The 19,824-nt window shown below is 37.4% G+C and overlaps 2 protein-coding genes across 10 annotated transcripts in view; one reads left to right on the top strand and one right to left on the bottom strand.

Moving 5' to 3' along the window:
* HECTD1 (HECT domain E3 ubiquitin protein ligase 1) overlaps positions 1-10,864 on the top strand; it is an 81,003-nt gene extending 70,139 nt beyond the window's left edge. For 6 of the 7 annotated variants that reach the window (XM_072962891.1, XM_072962892.1, XM_072962890.1 and 3 more), the window contains 12 exons: positions 90-272; positions 670-877; positions 963-1,048; positions 1,200-1,327; positions 2,559-2,760; positions 4,368-4,505; positions 4,772-5,379; positions 6,230-6,308; positions 6,435-6,528; positions 7,240-7,390; positions 8,917-9,061; positions 9,172-10,864. In XM_072962891.1, the coding sequence (XP_072818992.1) occupies positions 90-272; positions 670-877; positions 963-1,048; positions 1,200-1,327; positions 2,559-2,760; positions 4,368-4,505; positions 4,772-5,379; positions 6,230-6,308; positions 6,435-6,528; positions 7,240-7,390; positions 8,917-9,061; positions 9,172-9,309 (2,160 nt within the window). In that variant the 3' untranslated portion in view covers positions 9,310-10,864. The remainder of the gene's footprint in view (positions 1-89; positions 273-669; positions 878-962; positions 1,049-1,199; positions 1,328-2,558; positions 2,761-4,367; positions 4,506-4,771; positions 5,380-6,229; positions 6,309-6,434; positions 6,529-7,239; positions 7,391-8,916; positions 9,062-9,171) is intronic. The other variant, XM_072962895.1, reaches the window with a different exon arrangement.
* A 1,950-nt stretch (positions 10,865-12,814) lies between these two features.
* The window catches only part of AP4S1 (adaptor related protein complex 4 subunit sigma 1), a 38,716-nt gene continuing 31,706 nt past the window's right edge, over positions 12,815-19,824 (bottom strand). Inside the window, exon 6 of one of the 3 annotated variants that reach the window (XM_006207578.4) lies at positions 12,815-13,335. In XM_006207578.4, the coding sequence (XP_006207640.1) occupies positions 13,207-13,335 (129 nt within the window). In that variant the 3' untranslated portion in view covers positions 12,815-13,206. The other 2 variants (XM_031678915.2, XM_015242002.3) reach the window with 2 other exon arrangements.

Genomic DNA, 19,824 nt, shown 5'->3' with positions numbered 1-19,824 from the left:
ATGATTATAAAGCTACCTTACGTAATGCATGTGAAATAGCATAGACTTTATAATCAGGAAAGGCCAACATTTAGTTTTTCCTGTTATAGGGTTGTTGGTCTATAGAGCATGTGGAACAGTACCTTGGCACTGATGAATTACCAAAGAATGACTTGATAACCTACCTGCAGAAGAATGCAGACGCCGCTTTCCTGCGCCACTGGAAATTAACTGGCACTAATAAAAGTATTAGGAAAAACAGAAATTGTTCTCAGCTCATAGCTGCATATAAGGTATATATTGGCATCAAAACACTATTTTGATTGGGAATGGCTTTGTGCTATTTGCAGCTTTTTAAGTATTATTAAGGAAGAGAAATTCATGGGGACATACTAAAAAAATGAAGTTAAATTAATATTGTTAATATGCCAATGCTAAAATTTCAAATATGGTTTGTGGCATTGGATTTAAGTACATAGTTTTAACTGTGGCTTATAGTGGTTATATTTTATTTGGAAATTTTATTGGTTTAGAATACATTGAACTTTGACTTGAGTGATACTGTTTTTATTTAAAAAGAAGGCAGTTCTTTGAAGAATATCAGCCTTTTCACAGTAATACACAGTAATAGGATGATACATTGCTTTTCTTGAAAATGATTAATGGCTAGTTTTGCTAATGTTTCTATAGGACTTTTGTGAGCATGGAACAAAGTCTGGGTTAAACCAGGGGGCCATTTCTACTCTTCAAAGTAGTGATATTCTTAATTTGACAAAAGAACAACCTCAGGCCAAAGCAGGCAATGGACAGAATTCTTGTGGAGTAGAAGATGTCCTTCAGCTTCTGCGTATTCTGTATATAGTTGCAAGTGATCCTTATTCAAGAATATCCCAAGAAGGTCTGTAAGAAGCCTTGTTTCGTTTCTGTGGCATTTTAAAAAGTAAGTCAGTTTACATTTTTATTAATTTTAATTACTTTTACAGAAGGTGATGAGCAGCCTCAGTTTACTTTTCCACCAGATGAATTCACTAGCAAAAAAATTACAACAAAAATTTTGCAGCAAATTGAGGTAATAAAATTAGATTATTGAACTCTTCAATCTTTCAGACTTTGAAAGTATTGCCTCTTCTTCCTTTTCTACCTCCCACCATCTCACCTGTTAAGAATCAACTCTTTTTTTTTTTTAATAATGCCTTAAAACATTATTTGTTAATTTGCAGGAACCATTGGCATTGGCAAGTGGGGCTCTGCCAGACTGGTGTGAACAATTAACCAGCAAGTGTCCTTTTCTAATACCATTTGAAACTAGACAGCTTTATTTCACATGTACAGCATTTGGTGCATCAAGGTAGGAAGTACATCCTTTTATATTTTTAGAATAAATGTATTTTTAATGTTATATAAGCTCAAAATGTGCAAATATACTTTATTTCAAGACTGATGGAATATATTGTTTTTTTGTTAAGAGCTGTTTCCAGTTGGAAACAAAAAAGAGCAGTGTGGATTAAGTACTGTGTTTTCCATCAGCTGCATTTATTGTACAGTATTTAAGTAGTTTAAATAAATGATTAGTTGCTGAAATTGCCAAGAATACCAAATTAAATGCTTGCAAATAGGTTTAATAACATTGAAATATATCTTCTGGCCGTGATTTTTCTCTTACTACCATCTAACATACTATACATTTTACTTATTTTCGTTTTTCTGTCTCCTTCACTAGATGAAAGTTTTGTTTACTGCTCTAGCTGCACTTCTTAAAGCACATTGTAGGTGCTCAGTAAATATTTATTGAATCATTGAATACCCAGAGCACTTTGAAAATAGATGTAAAAATGTTATAATTTAAATGGAGCTGCCTGTTTCCCTGATACTGTTGTACCATTTTATACTATTTACAAAGCATTTGTACACAGAGAACTACAGGCCCATTGTGAGAAATGGCATTGGTTATGATTTCTATTTTATACATGAGGAAATTGATTCTCAGAGAGTATGTAGCTGATTGGCCTGAGATTACCAAAAAATTGTAGCACTCATGAGAGTAGACCTTTCATCTTCTTTTTCCTAATTCAAGATTCTTCTCCTACCCTAGATGGGTTAGCTCTGCATTGTTTAAAAAAAAAAAAGAAAATGTTTCAAAATCACAATACTGTTTCAATGGTGGCTTTCAGTTAGTATCACAGTAATAAAGATGGCTTAGCCATTTTTTACTTTCTGTGATTCAGGACATATTTGTTTATATTTCTACATTATTATGAGTTCGTCTGTATTTTTATGTTATGTGGGGTTGGGCCACAAGACCTTTATTTTGTTCTGTTAATTGCTAAAATAAAGAAGGAAAATACAGACTCAGTACTTTCTCAGTTTGTTTAAGGAAGATTATAATAAATGAGGTTTATGTATTTTAACTTAAGAGAGGAAGCAATAATGTATGCAATAAAAAAGATTAGTATATTTGATCACCTGATAAAATACTATTTTTAAAAAATTGTTAAATCGTTGAACAGTGTTGCTGGTTATTAGTAGTACATTCAATTGTTGCTGTATGCTATAGCTACATAGATATTTTTCTATTTCAGAGCAATAGTATGGTTACAAAACCGACGTGAAGCCACTGTGGAAAGAACAAGAACCACAAGTAGTGTAAGGCGAGATGATCCTGGAGAGTTTCGAGTTGGTCGTCTTAAGCATGAAAGAGTAAAAGTTCCACGTGGTGAATCATTGATGGAGTGGGCTGAGAATGTCATGCAGATACATGCAGATCGGAAGTCAGTTCTTGAGGTATGTCTAATTTCTTTTAGTGTGCAGGAATGACAGAGAACCAGTCTGTATCTTCCACTGCATAAAAACTGCATTAAATAGAAATATAGAGGGATTTCTCTGCCCTCTGTGCAAAAGGCCACACTGCCTCTGACAGAGCATCTTTCATAAGAGGGTGTCAGCTTACCTCCTAAGGGGTCAGGATCTTGTGGCTTAATGAGCAAAAAAGAGTATCTTCACTCTTGAGGTAGGGGAAGTGGTCTTTTGAAGTGAAGGACACTACTCATTTCTTATCAAAGCCTGAACGAAATGATAGTACTCACAAGATTCTTTCCCATACTCCAAATTTTACCTTTATATTAAGCTATGCTACTAGATATCTGCTTCTTTGAAGCACATGTGTTTTGTAATACCGTTTTGCTTAAATTGTACTTGATATTATATCATGGGCCTTTATTGAAAGATGTTACAGCAAATGGCAGTATGAAATTAAATATATATTTACTGTAGAGATGTTACTGTGAACATTTTTGATGATATACATATTATTCCTTGTATATGAGAGACAATGAAAAATACCTCTTTTGTCACAGATGTCAGTCAGATAGTTTGTTTATTTTTTGATCACAGACTGATCATGACAGATGAGATACATCTCTAGAAAATTTATAAGGATTACGGCTATCACTTTAAAATTTCTTTGCCTTCGGAGAGGGTATAGCTCAGTGGTAGAGTGCATGACTAGTATGCATAAGGTCTTGGGGTCGATCCCCAGTGCCTCCAATAAAAATAAACAAATGAATAAACCTAATTACCTCCCCACCAACAAAAAATAAAAAATAAATAAATAAAATTTCTTTGCCTTCATCTTATTTTTCCTACCTATATGTTCCTGTAACCTAGATAATCCTCAGTTACTATTGGTTTGGTTTTTTTTTAACCATGGACTGAATGTTTCTGTAAGTTGCCTCAAATCATTTTTGCAGTACATAGAGATGGATAAATACCTTTAAAGTGATTGCCGAAAGTCAGAAATAAGTGGAAGAGTTTAGGTTTTGGTGTCACATAGACACACATACAAACCTATACACCATCATTTCCTCAAGCTAATGATTTAACCTCTTCATTTGAAATTTGGTTTCCTTTGGTGTGAAAAGTATAACCTATTTTGTAGAGTTGTTTTGAGAAGTAAATTGATTATGAACAATGCTCACCACAGTGTTTAAATATGGAATAGTGTACAACAAATATCTCTTCTCTTCAGAAAAATTAGAATAAGACTTCTGTGTTTTCTATTATGCTGCTGCTATTAACAAGGTATATTACAGTAGGACTAGATTTTGTCAAGAATGGAATCATTTTTGCCTTTTCCTCCCTTGCCTTCCGAGACGGCCCGCACACTGTCTATGGAGTGTGTATCTGCTTTTACTTTAAGCTAAGTACCCAACCCCACACCTTGTGGCCTTTCTCTTGCCTTCTGAGACAGCCTGCACTCTGTCTACTGAGGATGTATCTCTCTGAATAAATCTACTTTTACTCCCAAAACAAACAAACAAAAGGAATGGGATCATTTAAAAACAATTTTTTTAAGCTCACTGTCTCCCATAATTTTTTTTTCCCATATTTAGGTTGAATTTTTAGGAGAAGAAGGAACTGGCTTGGGACCCACATTAGAGTTTTATGCTCTGGTGGCAGCAGAATTCCAGAGAACTGACCTGGGAGCTTGGCTTTGTGATGATAACTTTCCAGATGATGAATCTCGTCACGTAAGATTTATTTCCCATTTTGTGATTTGATTTGCGATTATGCTTTTGGAAAGTTAAAAATAAGTTATACTTTCAGAATATAAGCCAGGCTTTCTGACTCTCCTTTTATTTTTGAATAATCTTGATATTATTAAAATGTTTTAAAGGATAATATTTAACAAAATCTATTTAATAATATGTGTTTATAGATAATTTAAATAGCTAAATTAAGATGTTTAATGTTTGTGGATCTTTTAATTTTATTTGCATTTCTCCTAAAAAATCAGGTCGATCTTGGTGGTGGATTGAAACCTCCCGGATACTATGTGCAGAGATCATGTGGACTGTTTACAGCACCATTTCCACAAGATAGTGATGAGCTTGAAAGGATCACAAAACTCTTTCATTTCCTTGGAATTTTCTTGGCCAAATGCATTCAAGACAATAGACTTGTGGACTTACCTATTTCTAAACCTTTCTTTAAACTTATGTGTATGGGTGACATTAAAAGCAATATGAGTAAACTGATTTATGAGTCACGAGGTGATAGAGACTTACACTGTACTGAGAGTCAGTCTGAAGCTTCTACAGAAGAAGGTCATGATTCACTCTCAGTAGGAAGCTTTGAAGAGGATTCAAAATCAGAGTTTATTCTAGATCCCCCCAAACCAAAACCCCCAGCTTGGTTTAATGGAATTTTAACTTGGGAAGACTTTGAACTAGTAAACCCACACAGAGCCAGATTTTTAAAAGAAATTAAAGACCTTGCTATCAAGAGGCGCCAGATTTTAAGCAATAAAGGTCTTTCTGAAGATGAGAAGAACACAAAATTACAAGAACTAGTGCTGAAGAATCCATCAGGTTCTGGGCCTCCACTTAGCATAGAGGACTTAGGGTAAGCTTTATTTGTATGTGTGTGTATATATGTATGTACATTCCTCAGTCTGATGGATCAATAAGTTCTAAAGCTTTTGTTCCTTTGTCCTAATTTGCAGGACATGAATATACAGTCTGTTTAAGAACAATTATATGCTATAGGAAATATTGATTCTTGATTTGAACCTTTGATTTGTTAATATTATAGAGATAACACTTAGAATACTGGAATAGAGTTTAATCATCAAATACCTAGATTATCTGATTTATCAAATATGATAAATACATATATTTATCTTGTGTAAAAAGTCCAAAGCCAATATTCTGACAAATTCATCAGCTAATTAATACATGGAGCCTACTTGAAAAAGCTCAAAATAGTTTGCTTTGTATGTAAGCCTTATTCCCAGTGGCTGCATTATCTAACTCAGATGCTTCAGATCTTTTGATAAAATTCTATTAATTTATATACATGTGATTATTTTACCCTTGGTACATTTAACTGTGATGCTGGGTTGACTGCAAGGCTTTGCTTTCTTTTCCTTTCTTCTTCTTTCTTTGATGATAGTGTTGAGAAGTTGTGTTTGATAAGTCATTACATATTCAAGGTTTGATTTGGGATAGGGTGACAATAAAACATGAATAACTTTAGTAAAGTAATAGTTTCATGCAATCTTTGCAGAGCCAGACTTGGTAACAGTTGGCCAAATAGTTACATGTGCGCAGGGTTTTTAAAAAGCCCCCATACTTAACGTCTAAGCTGGTATACTGATTTTGTTGTTTGGCAGGGTCCAGGGGCAGTTCATAGTTTTGGCAGCAATGTTTTAAAAATGGCTGAATGTTAATCTAATCCTTTTTTGTCCTTTCAGTTTAAACTTCCAGTTTTGCCCTTCCTCAAGAATATATGGTTTTACAGCTGTGGATCTCAAGCCAAGTGGTGAAGATGAGGTACAAATTTTGCTTTTGCTATATTTGTAACTTCAGAAACATCCTCTTAATGAGGCCAGTTGTAGTAGGTGCTACTGAAATATTCCTAGATGTTAACTAGTAATGTTGGCAAATTTTCCTTTGCAGATGATAACAATGGATAATGCAGAAGAATACGTGGATTTGATGTTTGATTTTTGTATGCATACGGGTATTCAGAAACAGATGGAAGCCTTTAGAGGTAATTTTTAAGCCTTTTTATTTTAATCTCTCTCCTTTTACTTTGAGACAGTTGAAATTAAGGCACTGCTATGCTCAAGAATTGCTGGTGATTTCTAGATTTGCCCTGTAGTTTTTTGTCTTCCCAGTAGTTAGGTCCTGCAGAGTACCCAGGACAGGTTGGAACATTCTCAAGCTGTAGCGTACCCTCAGTTTGCTCCGCCTGAGTAATGGGGGACCCACTTTGGGCTTCCATTTCTTCACTTGTAAGTGGACATAAGGCTGTATATGTTCCACAGTACAGATCAGGATAATTAAACCATGTTAGAACCTAAGTTCTTCAGCTGAAGATTGAAGCAAAATATATTAGACTGTTTATCACCTACTAGTTTTGAAAATAAGAACACAGCTTTGGCTGGCTTGTGTGACACAGGGAGCTGGTTGGGAAATTACTAGAATTTGGCAGCTGACGTATCTGAATATTCTCTTTCTGTATACATTTGTGATACTAAGAAGAGATTTCTGTACTTAAAACCCTAGCACACATTTTATTTCAAACTATTTTAGTTTATATTTCCTTTATCAAACATTTATTAATATTTTATTTGTCTTCTGTCCATTTAGCTGATATTGGTTATTTTGATCTGAAATTTGTTATTTTGAAATTGTAACTTAGAAACTGAGTTGTGTGTGTGTGTGTGTGTGTTTTTTTTTTCCTGTGTGTATAATGTAGATGGGTTTAATAAAGTTTTTCCAATGGAGAAATTAAGTTCCTTCAGCCATGAAGAAGTCCAAATGATTCTTTGTGGAAACCAGTCGCCATCCTGGGCAGCAGAGGATATTATTAATTATACTGAACCTAAGTTGGGTTATACACGTGACAGGTATGTGTTAGTTATTTTCTAAGATCAACAAAATTGTGTATGTCCCAAAATCAAATGGCAAGTTCTCTAAATGACTCCATGAATTACATTCATAAAATGAGCAAGCAGTTAAGTCTTACCATTACCAAGATGCATATCCCTTAATAAGGCTGAGGTCACACAAAACGACAACTGAATTTTGGCTGGTGTTAAGATTCCTTTTTTCACTGTGTTTTAATTTTTATTTTAAAAACTGGGTAAATTGTAAACCTGTAAATTTTATATTAAACTTTATTTTCAAATAATTTCAAACTTACAGAAAAGTTGAAGAACAGTTGAAAGAGTTCTTATATTTTCTTTACCCAGATTCACCAGTACTTAACATTTTGCTGTATTTCTTTTACATTATCTCTTTATTTATTCACACACATTTATATATATATTTGTGTCCTTATATGTGTGTGTGTGTATATATATGTGTGTATGTATATATACACACACACACAGGATGCTATTTTTTTCTGAACCATGAGAATATGTTGCATGTATCATGTATCTTTACTCTTCAGTGTACATTCCTCAGACTACAGATACTCTCCCACATATCCACACTAGTTGGCAAATTTGTGATGCCACACTATTAGCTAATCTATAGGCTATATTCCAGCTTTGTTTATTGATTATTCCAGGGATGTCTTTAATAGCATTCACTTCATTCCCATTCTCCTTGTGTCAGGAAATTGCATTTAATTGTGATATGTTTTTAATCTGGACAGTTCCTCAACTTTTTTTCTCTTGTGCCATTGACTTTTTTTAAAGACTATAGACCTTATATTACTTTTTTAATTTCCCAAAGTAATGTAACTGAGAAAGTATTACTATTTTATACTTACACTTACTTACCTTTTTTAAGTAAACTTTTTATTGTAGTATAACAGAAGCACACAAATTGCATGTACAGCCTAGAGAATTTTCACAAAATGAGCACACCTGAATAATTGGTACCCAGAATAAGAAACAACTCCAGAAGTCCCCTTCCCCATCTTATTCTTTTCTAGTTATTAAATCACTATTGCCATTGATAAATTTTGCTTGCTTTTGAATTTTAATAAATGGAATCATGCAGTATGTATTCTCTAAGGTCTAGTTTCTTTTAATACTATAATTATGAAATTTATCCATGTTGTGGCATATAATAGTAGTTTATTTCAGTGTAACAAAAATGGATTATTTCAGATCCCCGTTGCTAATTTAGCCATATTTGGGTGAATAATGCATGTGCATCTTGAGCTTTTCTGATTTGCTGGCTTTGTTACATACTTGATTCTTATACTCCATCAGTGTTTCAGTTCTTATGATTTATAAGACAGTCTTTGCAGGATATTTTTAAAGTAGTTTGTTTCAGCTCATTTCATACAAGAGTCTCTAGACAGTGTTGTTCTTCTGACATGTCAACATTTGTTTTTTGGGTAATTGCTGGCTTACAAAATAGTACTAGTGGTTTTCATTTAAATCAGCCATCAAATCAATATATTCTCTTCTTTTAGCCCTGGTTTCCTGAGGTTCGTGAGGGTTTTATGTGGCATGTCTTCAGATGAAAGGAAAGCATTCCTGCAGTTTACCACTGGCTGCTCAACTCTACCCCCAGGTGGACTGGCTAACCTGCATCCTAGGCTCACAGTTGTACGCAAGGTACAAACTCTAGCTAACTGGGAATCCAAATGAAGTTTAATTACTTAAGGATTGAAAGGATAAATATTTAAAGTCATGGTCTTCTGTTGTTTTCACTTTTCTTTTTGTAGGTTGATGCCACTGATGCAAGCTACCCATCAGTGAATACATGTGTGCATTACCTAAAGTTGCCAGAATATTCTTCAGAGGAGATCATGAGAGAGCGCCTGCTAGCTGCTACAATGGAGAAAGGCTTTCATCTCAACTGAGCTCTGCAGGGCAATAGGAAACATCAGAGACTTTTAAAATACTAGTGAAGCCTCTTGTGTTTGTGTGCAGAAAAGTATATGATTCTCCACGCTAATGACACTTGCCTTTTTTTCCACCATTAAGGCTTTAAGAACATGTGGAATAAGTTTGTAGCTGCTAAGGACAAAACACATCCTTTAACTACCCAGCCAGCAAGTATATAGCACAGAACACTGTGTGTTGCTACAAGGGCTTATGTGACTGGAATAAGTTGGTCCTACTTGACTGTTCCAAAGAGCAGCTTCTCAGATCTTCAGTGTTCACTGGTAAATTTCTAACAGTGTATTTGTGTAAAGTTTGTCATTTCATACTTCATACACTACAGTTGCCATCACTGATCCCTGTTTTGCTGGCTTTTAAGCTACTTGGTCAGAAATCCTGCTTCCTTAAAACATAAGAGAGTTAATGAGCATCTCAAGCTTTTTCTTTTCCTTTTTAATGATGCCTGCACTATCAAGAGTATCCTAGTGTTCTCTCTTTTGTTTGGCATATAATCATGCACAATCCTTTTATTTCTTTGAGGTGGGAGTACATTTTTATTTCCTAAATGCCATACTTATTAAGATCAAATCCTTAGGTGTGTTTGTGCAGTTCAAAAATAAAGATATATTAAGGGGGGAAAAAAACACTGGTCAGGTTGCAAGGCACACTTAAAGCAAGTTTTACTTTTGGTTGTATTTTCTTTGTATATTATAAACATTTATTTAACTTGTTGCAGTTTGAAGTAAAAAAAAAATTTCCAAAATGTATGCTCAACAATAATCATTAAAATGTTTGCAGCGTACAAAACTGTGTCATGTGACTGTTTCACGGCAGCCATCAGGCCTAAGCTTAACCAGATAATTTTCATGTTGAGTCACTGAAATTTAGTCTTTTTGAGATTACTACATGAAGAAATGTTTTTTTCTATGTAAATACACTTACTGAAACTGGTAAGCTAGGAGAAATCTATGTTCACATGCTTGTGGTCCAACTGTTGTGTTCTGTCCTGCAGTATTCTTCAGTTAAAAATGGCTAAGTTATTTGTGTTAACTTTTTAAACACCAGATCTGCTAAACCTACCACTGTATTATCTTCAGGGATGTGTAAGTCTAAGATCCAAGAATGATTTTTGAATGTTGTGTCAGTATGAAAAGAAACTACTGGGATACTGCTATTTCCTGGTTTTGAAAAGGGGGCTCTGTTTTCATTTTCCAAATTCCTGTGATTTATCATATCTATGCATTTAAGAAAAATAAATGTCACTAGGCCTGATTTAGCCAAATGGCAGTTACAGGAATGAAAAGCATTTTTTGGAATTGCCCGTTATTACCTATTTAAAAGGTGTGTTCCCTTTCTACATTAGAAGAGATTTCTCCCACTACAGTCAATCATCTGAGTAGTGTTTCTATTCTCTGCATGAGAATGTTGTGACTGTGTAACCAGAGGCAGCATTTAAATAATTTACCTTATTGTCAGCTTCACAGTTCTCTGTGAGAATAAAAGTTAAAATAAAATATAATAGCAATATTTAAATGTATGACCTATGCTTTAATACAAAAAATGTTGGTGGTGATTGTCTCAAAGTCATGGATGCGTGACTAGAACTTTATATTAGGGGCAGAATTAAAATCCAGTTTATGTGTCTCATAAATGTTTGTCAGTCGCCAGCTTTTACTGAGACTACTCCAGCACAGGGGTCAGCAAACTGTGGCCTGCCGTTTGCTTTTGTATGGCCAATAAGCTAACCATGGTTTTAAAATGTTTAAGTGGTTGAAAAAAATCAAAAGAATAATAATACCTTATGATATGAAAATTTTATGAAATTCAAATTTCAATGTCCATAAAGTTTTACATGCTGATTTATTATCTGTGGCTCTTTTGGCACTACAGAGGCAGAACTGAATAGTTAGAGCAGAGACCACACGGCCCATGAAGACTGAAAATACTTACTATCTGGCCCTTTGCAGAAGAGGGGTGCTGAATCCTGGTTTAGCACATTGCTAGAGCAGGTAAAATTGTCAGGAATCTTCGTGTAGAAAGAAAAGTTCAAGAACAAGGTAAAGCTGACCGGTCTGAGACATAAATTTGATGAGTGTGAAAATCACTTAAAGCCGGTAACCACAGTTCAACATTAAACCTGAAGTGAGATGGCACAGTGTCGCAGAACAGTCACACATTATTGTTCACTTTGCATGAGTCAAGAATTTTGAGACATCTGCTAGGTCTTGAGTGTTCTTTCCTGTGGTATCTACCTAGTATTTGTTTTAATTGTTATTCTCTCAAGGTACTAAAATCTGTGCCAAGATATTATCTGAATGCTATTTTGGTGTGACCCAAAAATTAATTTTATTCACTCCCTAGTTACTTCTGGTGTACCAGTTTCAGCAGTTACCTGAATATGCTACTGATTAAATGCCTACCAACTAGGACAGTGTTTCCCAACTAAGATGTCTCAGAAAGACCTCCAAAGCACTTTGATCTAGACTGGGCTTTCCCCAGACCTTGGCGACTTAATGCAAAGTTGGATCTATATATAAATACCATTCACTATTCTGGCAGGTCAGAAACCTTTTTTCCCTGCCCTCCTAAATGAGTCCAGAACAACTAAGGTTTGCTTTTAGAGTCCATTATAGATACGAAGACTGGATCTTCATAGATGCCAACTGTGAAATATGTAAGTAGATTTTTAGAAATATAAAAAATTTAAACAAAATTCTGTCCTACACACAGACACACAAGAGAAAGAGAGAGAGAAAAGGTACTGAATGAGTTACCAGTGCCTAGAATATCCATTTACGTCCTCTTTTGGAGGATGGAGTGTTGTACGTGAGAGAACTCTTGGAATTCCATAAGATGGTACAGTGTATTTATGTACTAAGGCTGTATTTCTGTTGCCTCCATTGCACCTGCCCTTCCACCCCTACATGTACATGAACATGCTTTTACCTAAGATGATTTTTATCTTGTACTGCTGCCTGAGCAGCAAAAGCATGCGTAGGTATAGATATAGAGATACATATAGAAAGGTTTGGGAGGACCAGGGCATTGCTCTTCTATAGTGACTTAGTTTTCTTTGCTTTAAGACATTCCAGGAGAAGGAAGTTGAAGGAATAAAAGGGAGGGGGAGATGGATTCATCTCATGCCAACCTGAACAGAGATAATCTCTTGCATTCTATTTTTAAACTTTAAATTTCATTTACAAATAAGTTAACTAACAAGACACTTTACAGTGTGGCATATAGGGTAGTTGTAAGGGCAGTCTTTCAATGTTTAGCCATTCGTTATTAGGTAGTAACATTCTCTATAGAGTTAATTACATTATGGCATTGTAATTGTCAAGTACCCATAAGATAGATATCAAGCTTTTAGAAACTGGCAAAATTTAATTCTGCAGTTTTCATTAGGAACACAAATTTAGGAAAGTTTTGGCTTTTTAAGGAAAAGGATAGCATTCAAAAAACAGTATTATTCAAAGTGCTAAATGTGTTCAAGTCAGTTTTAAAGTTTATTGGCTGACAGTTGAGACACTTTCTCCCCACCCCATGCTGCTGCTCCTGAATTTAATTTGCAAAGGGAAGCCAAGACCACAAAGGTTCCTTCAGTACTCCACAAAATTTAAACAAGTGAGAAAAAAATGCTTATGGTTAGAAAATAAAACTTGTCTCTCTAAGTTTTTCTTATACATCATATTTTAAAATACAGTTTTGTTTTCCATTTAGGAGCTGTGGAAAACACTATTTAAAATGTCTTTGGAAGGACAGCTCATTTTGTAATATGTGGCCTTCTAGATTCTTTTGGGCTGCAGAGGTTGAGAGGTAGTCCATGATGTTCTCTTTCCTGTAAGTCGATGTTGTCTGGCACAGCCTTTCCATTTTCAGCTTTCTGACATCTTATCAAGAATGAGTAGAGGGGCAAGAATTCTTGCCCGATTTGTTTCCACAATGCAGCCGTTTAAGACCATCTCATCCAAAATGATGTGTACTTTATCCAAATTAAACATTATCTAGGGTCATATTAAGGAAATTAGAGTTATAAAAATGTTAACGTTCAGTAAAAACTTGTGATTTAGCCTGGATTTTTTTCCGGTGTAAACTGGTCTAAGAATGAAGGTTTTTATTTTTTAACAGAATTCCTGAAATTAAAATTGGTGTTTATGCTAGAAATTATTACTTTCATGTAGCATTACACACCTAGTTTCACCCTGGTTAAGCTAACTGGACAATAAGCATACAAACAGAACAGCCACACCTTGTAGCCAGAGAGACAGGGAATCTACCAAGAGCTATAGAACAAAGCAAGTAAAATTTAGCAAGAGTGTGACCTGGCCTCAAGAATGTCTTCCTGGACAATAATGACAACAGTAATAGCCATGACTTGTTGAATACTCACTATGTTCCAGGCATTGTGTTGGGTGTTTTACATACATTACTTCAGTCTTCTCTGCAACTCTGTGATGTACATGCTAACATATTCTCATTTTACACAGGAGCCAACAGGCTCCAAGCCATTGTCCATGGTCACGTGGCTAGTAATTGCCAGAGCTGGAATAAACCCAAAGTCTAGGCTTAACTGCTCTGCTTTCAGACTTCTCAGGAAAGGCCTGAGGCTGCTGAGCATACACCCTTCCTCCACCCCCAAACCTCCACCTCCAAACAAATGCTTTTACAACACTGCATCTTGAACATCTTCTATGTCAGACAGGCTGGAGGGAAAAAATAACACGAGAAGTGAATGAAGAAGACAAGGCAATGCTGACTCTATCCCTAAGGAGATAAAAAATCTGATTTTCAAGAGAGTACCTCTTATAAATGGAGAGTCCTAAAAATACTCATTTGAGAATTAGGGAGCCACTTTAGTTTACTGATGTTCTTACTGTTAAGTCAGTATAGGGCATGGGGGAAAAAGAAAATACTGTTAGACTATGAAGTCTAGCTAATTAGAAACAGCCAAGTTCTTCCCCCAGGAGCCCCTTCATTTGGGTACCTAACTTGTCTTTTGTGAAAAGAAAAGAGGAACTGGAATGAAATGGTGACAATGGTTGAACGTTTCTAAATTCTATACTTTATCTTAAGTTTCCATCTCAAGAATGATCCTGGTCTGTTATAAGAAAAAAACAAAACAGCTGACAGATTGTTTCAAATAGACTAACTTCATTCAACAAGTGAGTGATTAAATGCAGTAGGGGAATTCATAATTAGTGAATCTTTGAAAAATGAGTCATTACCACCTGATCTTTTTCCCCAATAATTCCAGATGTTCATCTATTGTATTTGTTTAGTAAAGTATATCAATAGCAAATGAGACAACCCTGTGAATGACTTTTAAGTTTCTACTAGGCTCTGTCTTAATACCTCATTAAGCTCTGTGCAAATAGTCCTTCAGCAGAATAAACTGTTTTTCAGGAGCCCATGGGAACTGTCCTTAAGTGACCCAGAAAAAAAAAGCTTTACTCTGATAGACCTATTAATAATGTCTTCCAATTAGATAGATGATTGCTTTGTCCATGACAAATTGGGACTGGGATATCAGGCCCTCGACTCAGTCCTGTTCACCAGACCCAGAAGCCAGAACTGAAAAGCCAAGACAAGGTAGGAATGACAGCCAGGTATAAAGAAAGACAGAGCTGGGAAGCACAGGCTGCTGCATGAAAAACGCCCCATAGGATCCCCTTGCATTCACGAGGGCGATGAAAGCCTGGTGCCTTTGAAAATGTCAATCCATCCAAGGTGATTTCTTTTGAGACAGAAGGAGATCTCATCTTAATCTATCCTATTTGAATTGGTCCAGGGAATCAAACTGCTCTGAAGACTGCTCCATCTTTGGCAAAAAGACAACGAGCAATTCATATGCCCCCGTGAGCAACCAGCCAAATGTTTTGACAGTTGGATTAGAAGTTTCTGCTGAATCATATCAACCACTGACATCCTCACATGGCCGGGACAAGGTCCTTCAGCAAGTCTGAATTTCCCAACATCCTGGAAACATGAGTTGCTCAGTGAGGTCATTCTGTACTGTGTTCATGTGACTGCCTGTCTTGAGTATCTGGTTCAGACCCCTAATAACCATGCAACTTCCTGACACTAACTATACAGGGAGGCCACAGACCAAAGCCAACATGAGGCAAAAGCCTGAAAGCTGATTTCCCCCTGGAATCATGTGACTCCTTTAAAATAAGAATCCAGCTGTTGTTCACATCTCGATTTGGTTTAAGAGCAACTTGTGCACACTGGCAAAGCCAAGAGTAATGGCATTTGGGCTATATGCCAGGTGAGCAGGGACCAAAAAAACACCCTATAACGCTAAGCCCCATGGCAAACACACTTGAACCCTTGAAATAGGACATTTGGAATAGGAGGAAGCAAAAAAGGCACAGGTTGTTAATGCGATGAGGTGAGAATGACTATTTTAAGAGGGTCCAACCTTCAGGTTATACTGAACTCGACTGACTTAAAGATCCTTGAGGCAACCTGATTCCCCTCATGGGCACCCTACAGTTGGAGCTGATATGAATTAGAAACAGCCGCCCAAAGAGTAGATTCATAAAGCCCCACTTTCTCCGCACCCTGAAACCTAAGAGCCTTTCCGAACTTCTCTGTAATGTGAACTGGAGTTGAGTATCTTTAGGGCCCCAGTAATATTAGTGCCAATTGAAATCAATTTTTCAATTAAAGTGATTGAAATGTCTCTGGTTCATAAGTTGGAATTTTGATCTCTGGATCAAAAAACACTTTTCAACGTGGTATTTTAACACCACTGTGGTGGGTGGTCTAGTTCTCCTTTAATAAGAGAAAACTAAGCAGCATACATTCAAATGGGACCTAAAAATTCCAGGGCAGAGCCCAGTCTGGAAACTAAAATTTAATTCTAGATTTTGCTCTCAGATCCCTTGTCTTCTTATTTAATTTTTTTTAAGATCTTAGCTAAGCAAAATTCTTTAAGTAGAGTGGGAAAAAACTTGCTCTCATTTTTTAATATTTTAATTTAATTTCCCATGGAATTAAATAAGTTGCAAAGGGCCAGTATTTACACTGAAAATCTAATCACAACTGTATAGATTATCATCATGAAGATTCTGCTTAGCCCTGGGTGTATGAGACACGGAACAGAACCCCTCTGGGCCTCAGCCTCTTCACTCTTCAACTAAGAGGTGAGGTTTTAGGGTGGAGGGTATAGCTCAAGTACAGAGCACATGCTTAGCATGCAGGAGGTCCTGGGTTCAATCCCCAGTCCCTCCTCTAAAAATAGATAAATAAGTAAACCTAACTACCACACCCCAAAAAACAAAAACAAACAGAAATGAGATTTCAACCTAATGATTGTGTAGTTTTCTTACAGCTCCAAAGCAGTCAAATCCTATGACTCTAAAGGTAAACTTCAGGGAGAATTTCTCAAAAACTTCTCTGGTCTTCTAGCCAGTATTTCCATAGCCTTTAGTTGAACAAGTACTTTTTGTGATTTTTCATTAAGTCAGGCGGAAATTATCTCCTACTTGGAGAAGCCCTATTCTGGCTTCTGGACCTCTAAAGGTGTTCGGGATTTTAGGAAGGAAAGAAGGAACGATGGATAGACGCCTCCCAGTGTGGCCTGGGGCCTTATGGGGCCTGACTGCAAACTTTGGTGCTGCTGCTTACTGTTGCCTGGGGGCCTCCTCCTCCTGGACGCTCCTTGGCAGATAAGAGCTGAGTCACAGAGGGTGCAAGCAGGATGGAGGCCCTTTCTACCCTCTACCCTCAACTGCAGTAAAGAGAGCGGTTTTCACATCACCCACATGAGCTTTAAGGTTCTAGAACTAACTGCTCAGGCTCATAAAATAAAAAGATGAAGTTGCTAAAGATTTTTTTAAAGATAATTTTGAATGAAGAAAACATTCTGGATTCTAGACCTACATTTGTGGGGGAGGGGGCACAAGACAAGGGGCCCCAGCCTGTTCCTGGCTTTTCTTTCCACGAATGTATGTGTAATATCCTCGTTACCATCCCAGCCTCTCTATCATTCCTACCCTCCATCAGGTGGTGGGGGTGGGAGAGAGGCCTGCACAGGCCTTGGCAACAGACTTCAGGGTGCCTGGGGACCCAGGAAGCTAGAGGGTGGTCAAGAAGTGGATGGGGGGCCCTGCAGCCTCTGGGTGAGCATCCCTACCCCATGGAGAAGGGTGTTGCTGAGGGAGAGCCAGAGAGGGGTCTGTACAGTCAGGTCCCAGGAAGGGGACCCTGGTTGTGCAGGTCTAAGGCAGTCCTGCTGCATTCCACTCTAGCCAAAATAAACCACGTCTTTAAGCCTCTGTAAGGCACCAGATACCACAAAGGGGTGTTCAGGTATCTGGTACCTTCACACACAGTATGTGTGCACAGAATCGAGAAGGAGTTGGACATCTGAATGGCGCTATTCATTGGTGCCATCCCGACGATTTAGCAGAAGTGGCGGAGACTGCTCCTTTGAATGAGGAATCGTCTGGAGAATTCAGCAAACCTGGGGCTCCAGAGATGAGCGCACTTTGAGGAGCTCGTCAGTTGGTTCCTAAAAACTATCTTAATTTGTGGAAGTCTTATCTAAGTCTCCCAAAGTATGAGGGAGGGCGAACTTTCCCTACAGAAGTCCTCAAGCATTATTTCGGTCCCGTGAGTGGCGTGGACTGTGAAGAAGGTACGGGAGCTTCTTCCCCGCACACGAGTGATTTAGGTCATTGATGTGCTTGGCCCCACTGGTGCAGGCTGCCCTACCTGACACTACACTGCAGCAGAGAGTTTCCACTTAGCAGGAGGGCTTTCAACAAGCCAGGATTTCTGTCCTGATTTCTTGTGCTTAGGTTGTTTCTTTTTAATATCCGATCTGTCTTGCTCTGCGACGTTAGTTTTACTAGAAGTAGAACAAGCCTGTATCGGGGAGAAATGTAAGTGGTGCATTTTATTTCCCAACGTCTAACCCTGCAGGCTTGGGAAAACTGCCCCATTCTTAGGTCTTAGCAGACACAAAGGTTATGTGCTCTGAGTGTTGGGAGAATTGGCTCCAGGCTGCAATTATGCCAGCTGCTGGTTTTCAACCTTTCAAGGCCTAGGGAAGCTTTCCTGCACAACGTCAGCAGCTCCGGCAGGTTCCTGGTTACATGCTACCAGAGCAGGGATGCAGGATGTCTGGGGCCCTACACAGAGGGGGCAGTAAACTGACGCCACACGTTAAGAAACTTGTGTGTAGAAGTCTTCCCTGGACTTCTTTAACATTATAGTTAAACAGAACTATGGATGAGGCAGAACAGAGTCATGGGTTTTTAATTTGATTTTTTTCAGGTGGCCCAGAGTAGAAACACTTCAAGAATGTCAGTAGAAGAGAGGGGCTCCAGGCCTCCCTGCCCTGCCACCTGCTGCACTTCTGACCACTGGGGGGCCACGTGAAATTACACCTAGAGCAGGGACATATGCTTCCAGGTCTGGAGAGATTTAGTTCCTTCTCTGAGTGATGCAAAATTCCTAATCTGTCAGATGGATATGCCTAACTAACTCCTAAGGAGATTAAATATGTAAGTTGGTCAGAGAGGAAGGGAAGGCAAAAATGAAGCTAAGAAAAATGAGGGGCAAAGTAGAAATTGTGTGCTCTGGTGTGAAAATTAAATTCAAACAGGAATGCTGGAGCTAATTACCTGGACCTACGCTATACACTAGAGGGGTACAAGAACAAGCCCATGTCTACTAATAAACACCCAGTCAACACACAAGACACATCAACACAACCAGTCCAGTTAAGATATACATCCTATTATATCTTATTCACTTTAATTCTCTGAATATCTAAACTTGCAAGACTCTCTCATCCTGTTCTAGGTGTAAGATAACTCAGCTCACTTACCTAGAGTCATGGCAACATGAAATACTAAGGCTGAGGGAGTGGTAAAGCCCTTCTAGTTTAATTCTGTCATCCTCCGATAGGGGTGTTATGCGTCTTGTCCAATGCACACCGCTAGTTGGTGGCAGGACTAAAAGCAGAACTGGGTGTCCATGCTCCCGGCGAATTGTCTATTAGCTTTTGCTATTTTCCTGATGACTTTTAAAATCAAAAGTCATCGTTCTTATTCCTCTGTATAAGGAATAAAAGATTTATTTTGAATTGCTTTAAAGGGCTTAGTTAAAATGGAACGTTCAACCTGAATAAAAATACACCCTAATATACAGCCTGGTCTTGGGCCTCCTAGGTCAAAAGAACCATAGATTTAGGTCACTCACCACTAGAGGGCACTCAGATTTCCCCAGTCAATTTAAAGAGGCTTCCAAACACAGCCTGCAGATGAAGTTTAGCAACATGACATTCTCCATCAGTAGTCAAAGGTAAAAGGCCATTTCCCCAGAATACACTGGCATACTGGCTCTGGGCATAGGTGTCCAATGTGTATGTGTGTATGTCTATACACACACAAATATGTGTAGGTGTATATATACACATCAATATAAATATGTTGTAATTAATATATATTTAGTATTATTATTGTTACTATTTTAGATTT

Source organism: Vicugna pacos, chromosome 6 (genome assembly GCF_048564905.1).
Source record: "Vicugna pacos chromosome 6, VicPac4, whole genome shotgun sequence".
Lineage (NCBI taxonomy): Eukaryota > Metazoa > Chordata > Mammalia > Artiodactyla > Camelidae > Vicugna > Vicugna pacos.
Note: the sequence above shows the minus strand (reverse complement) of the source record. Positions and strands in the feature narration are given on the sequence as shown.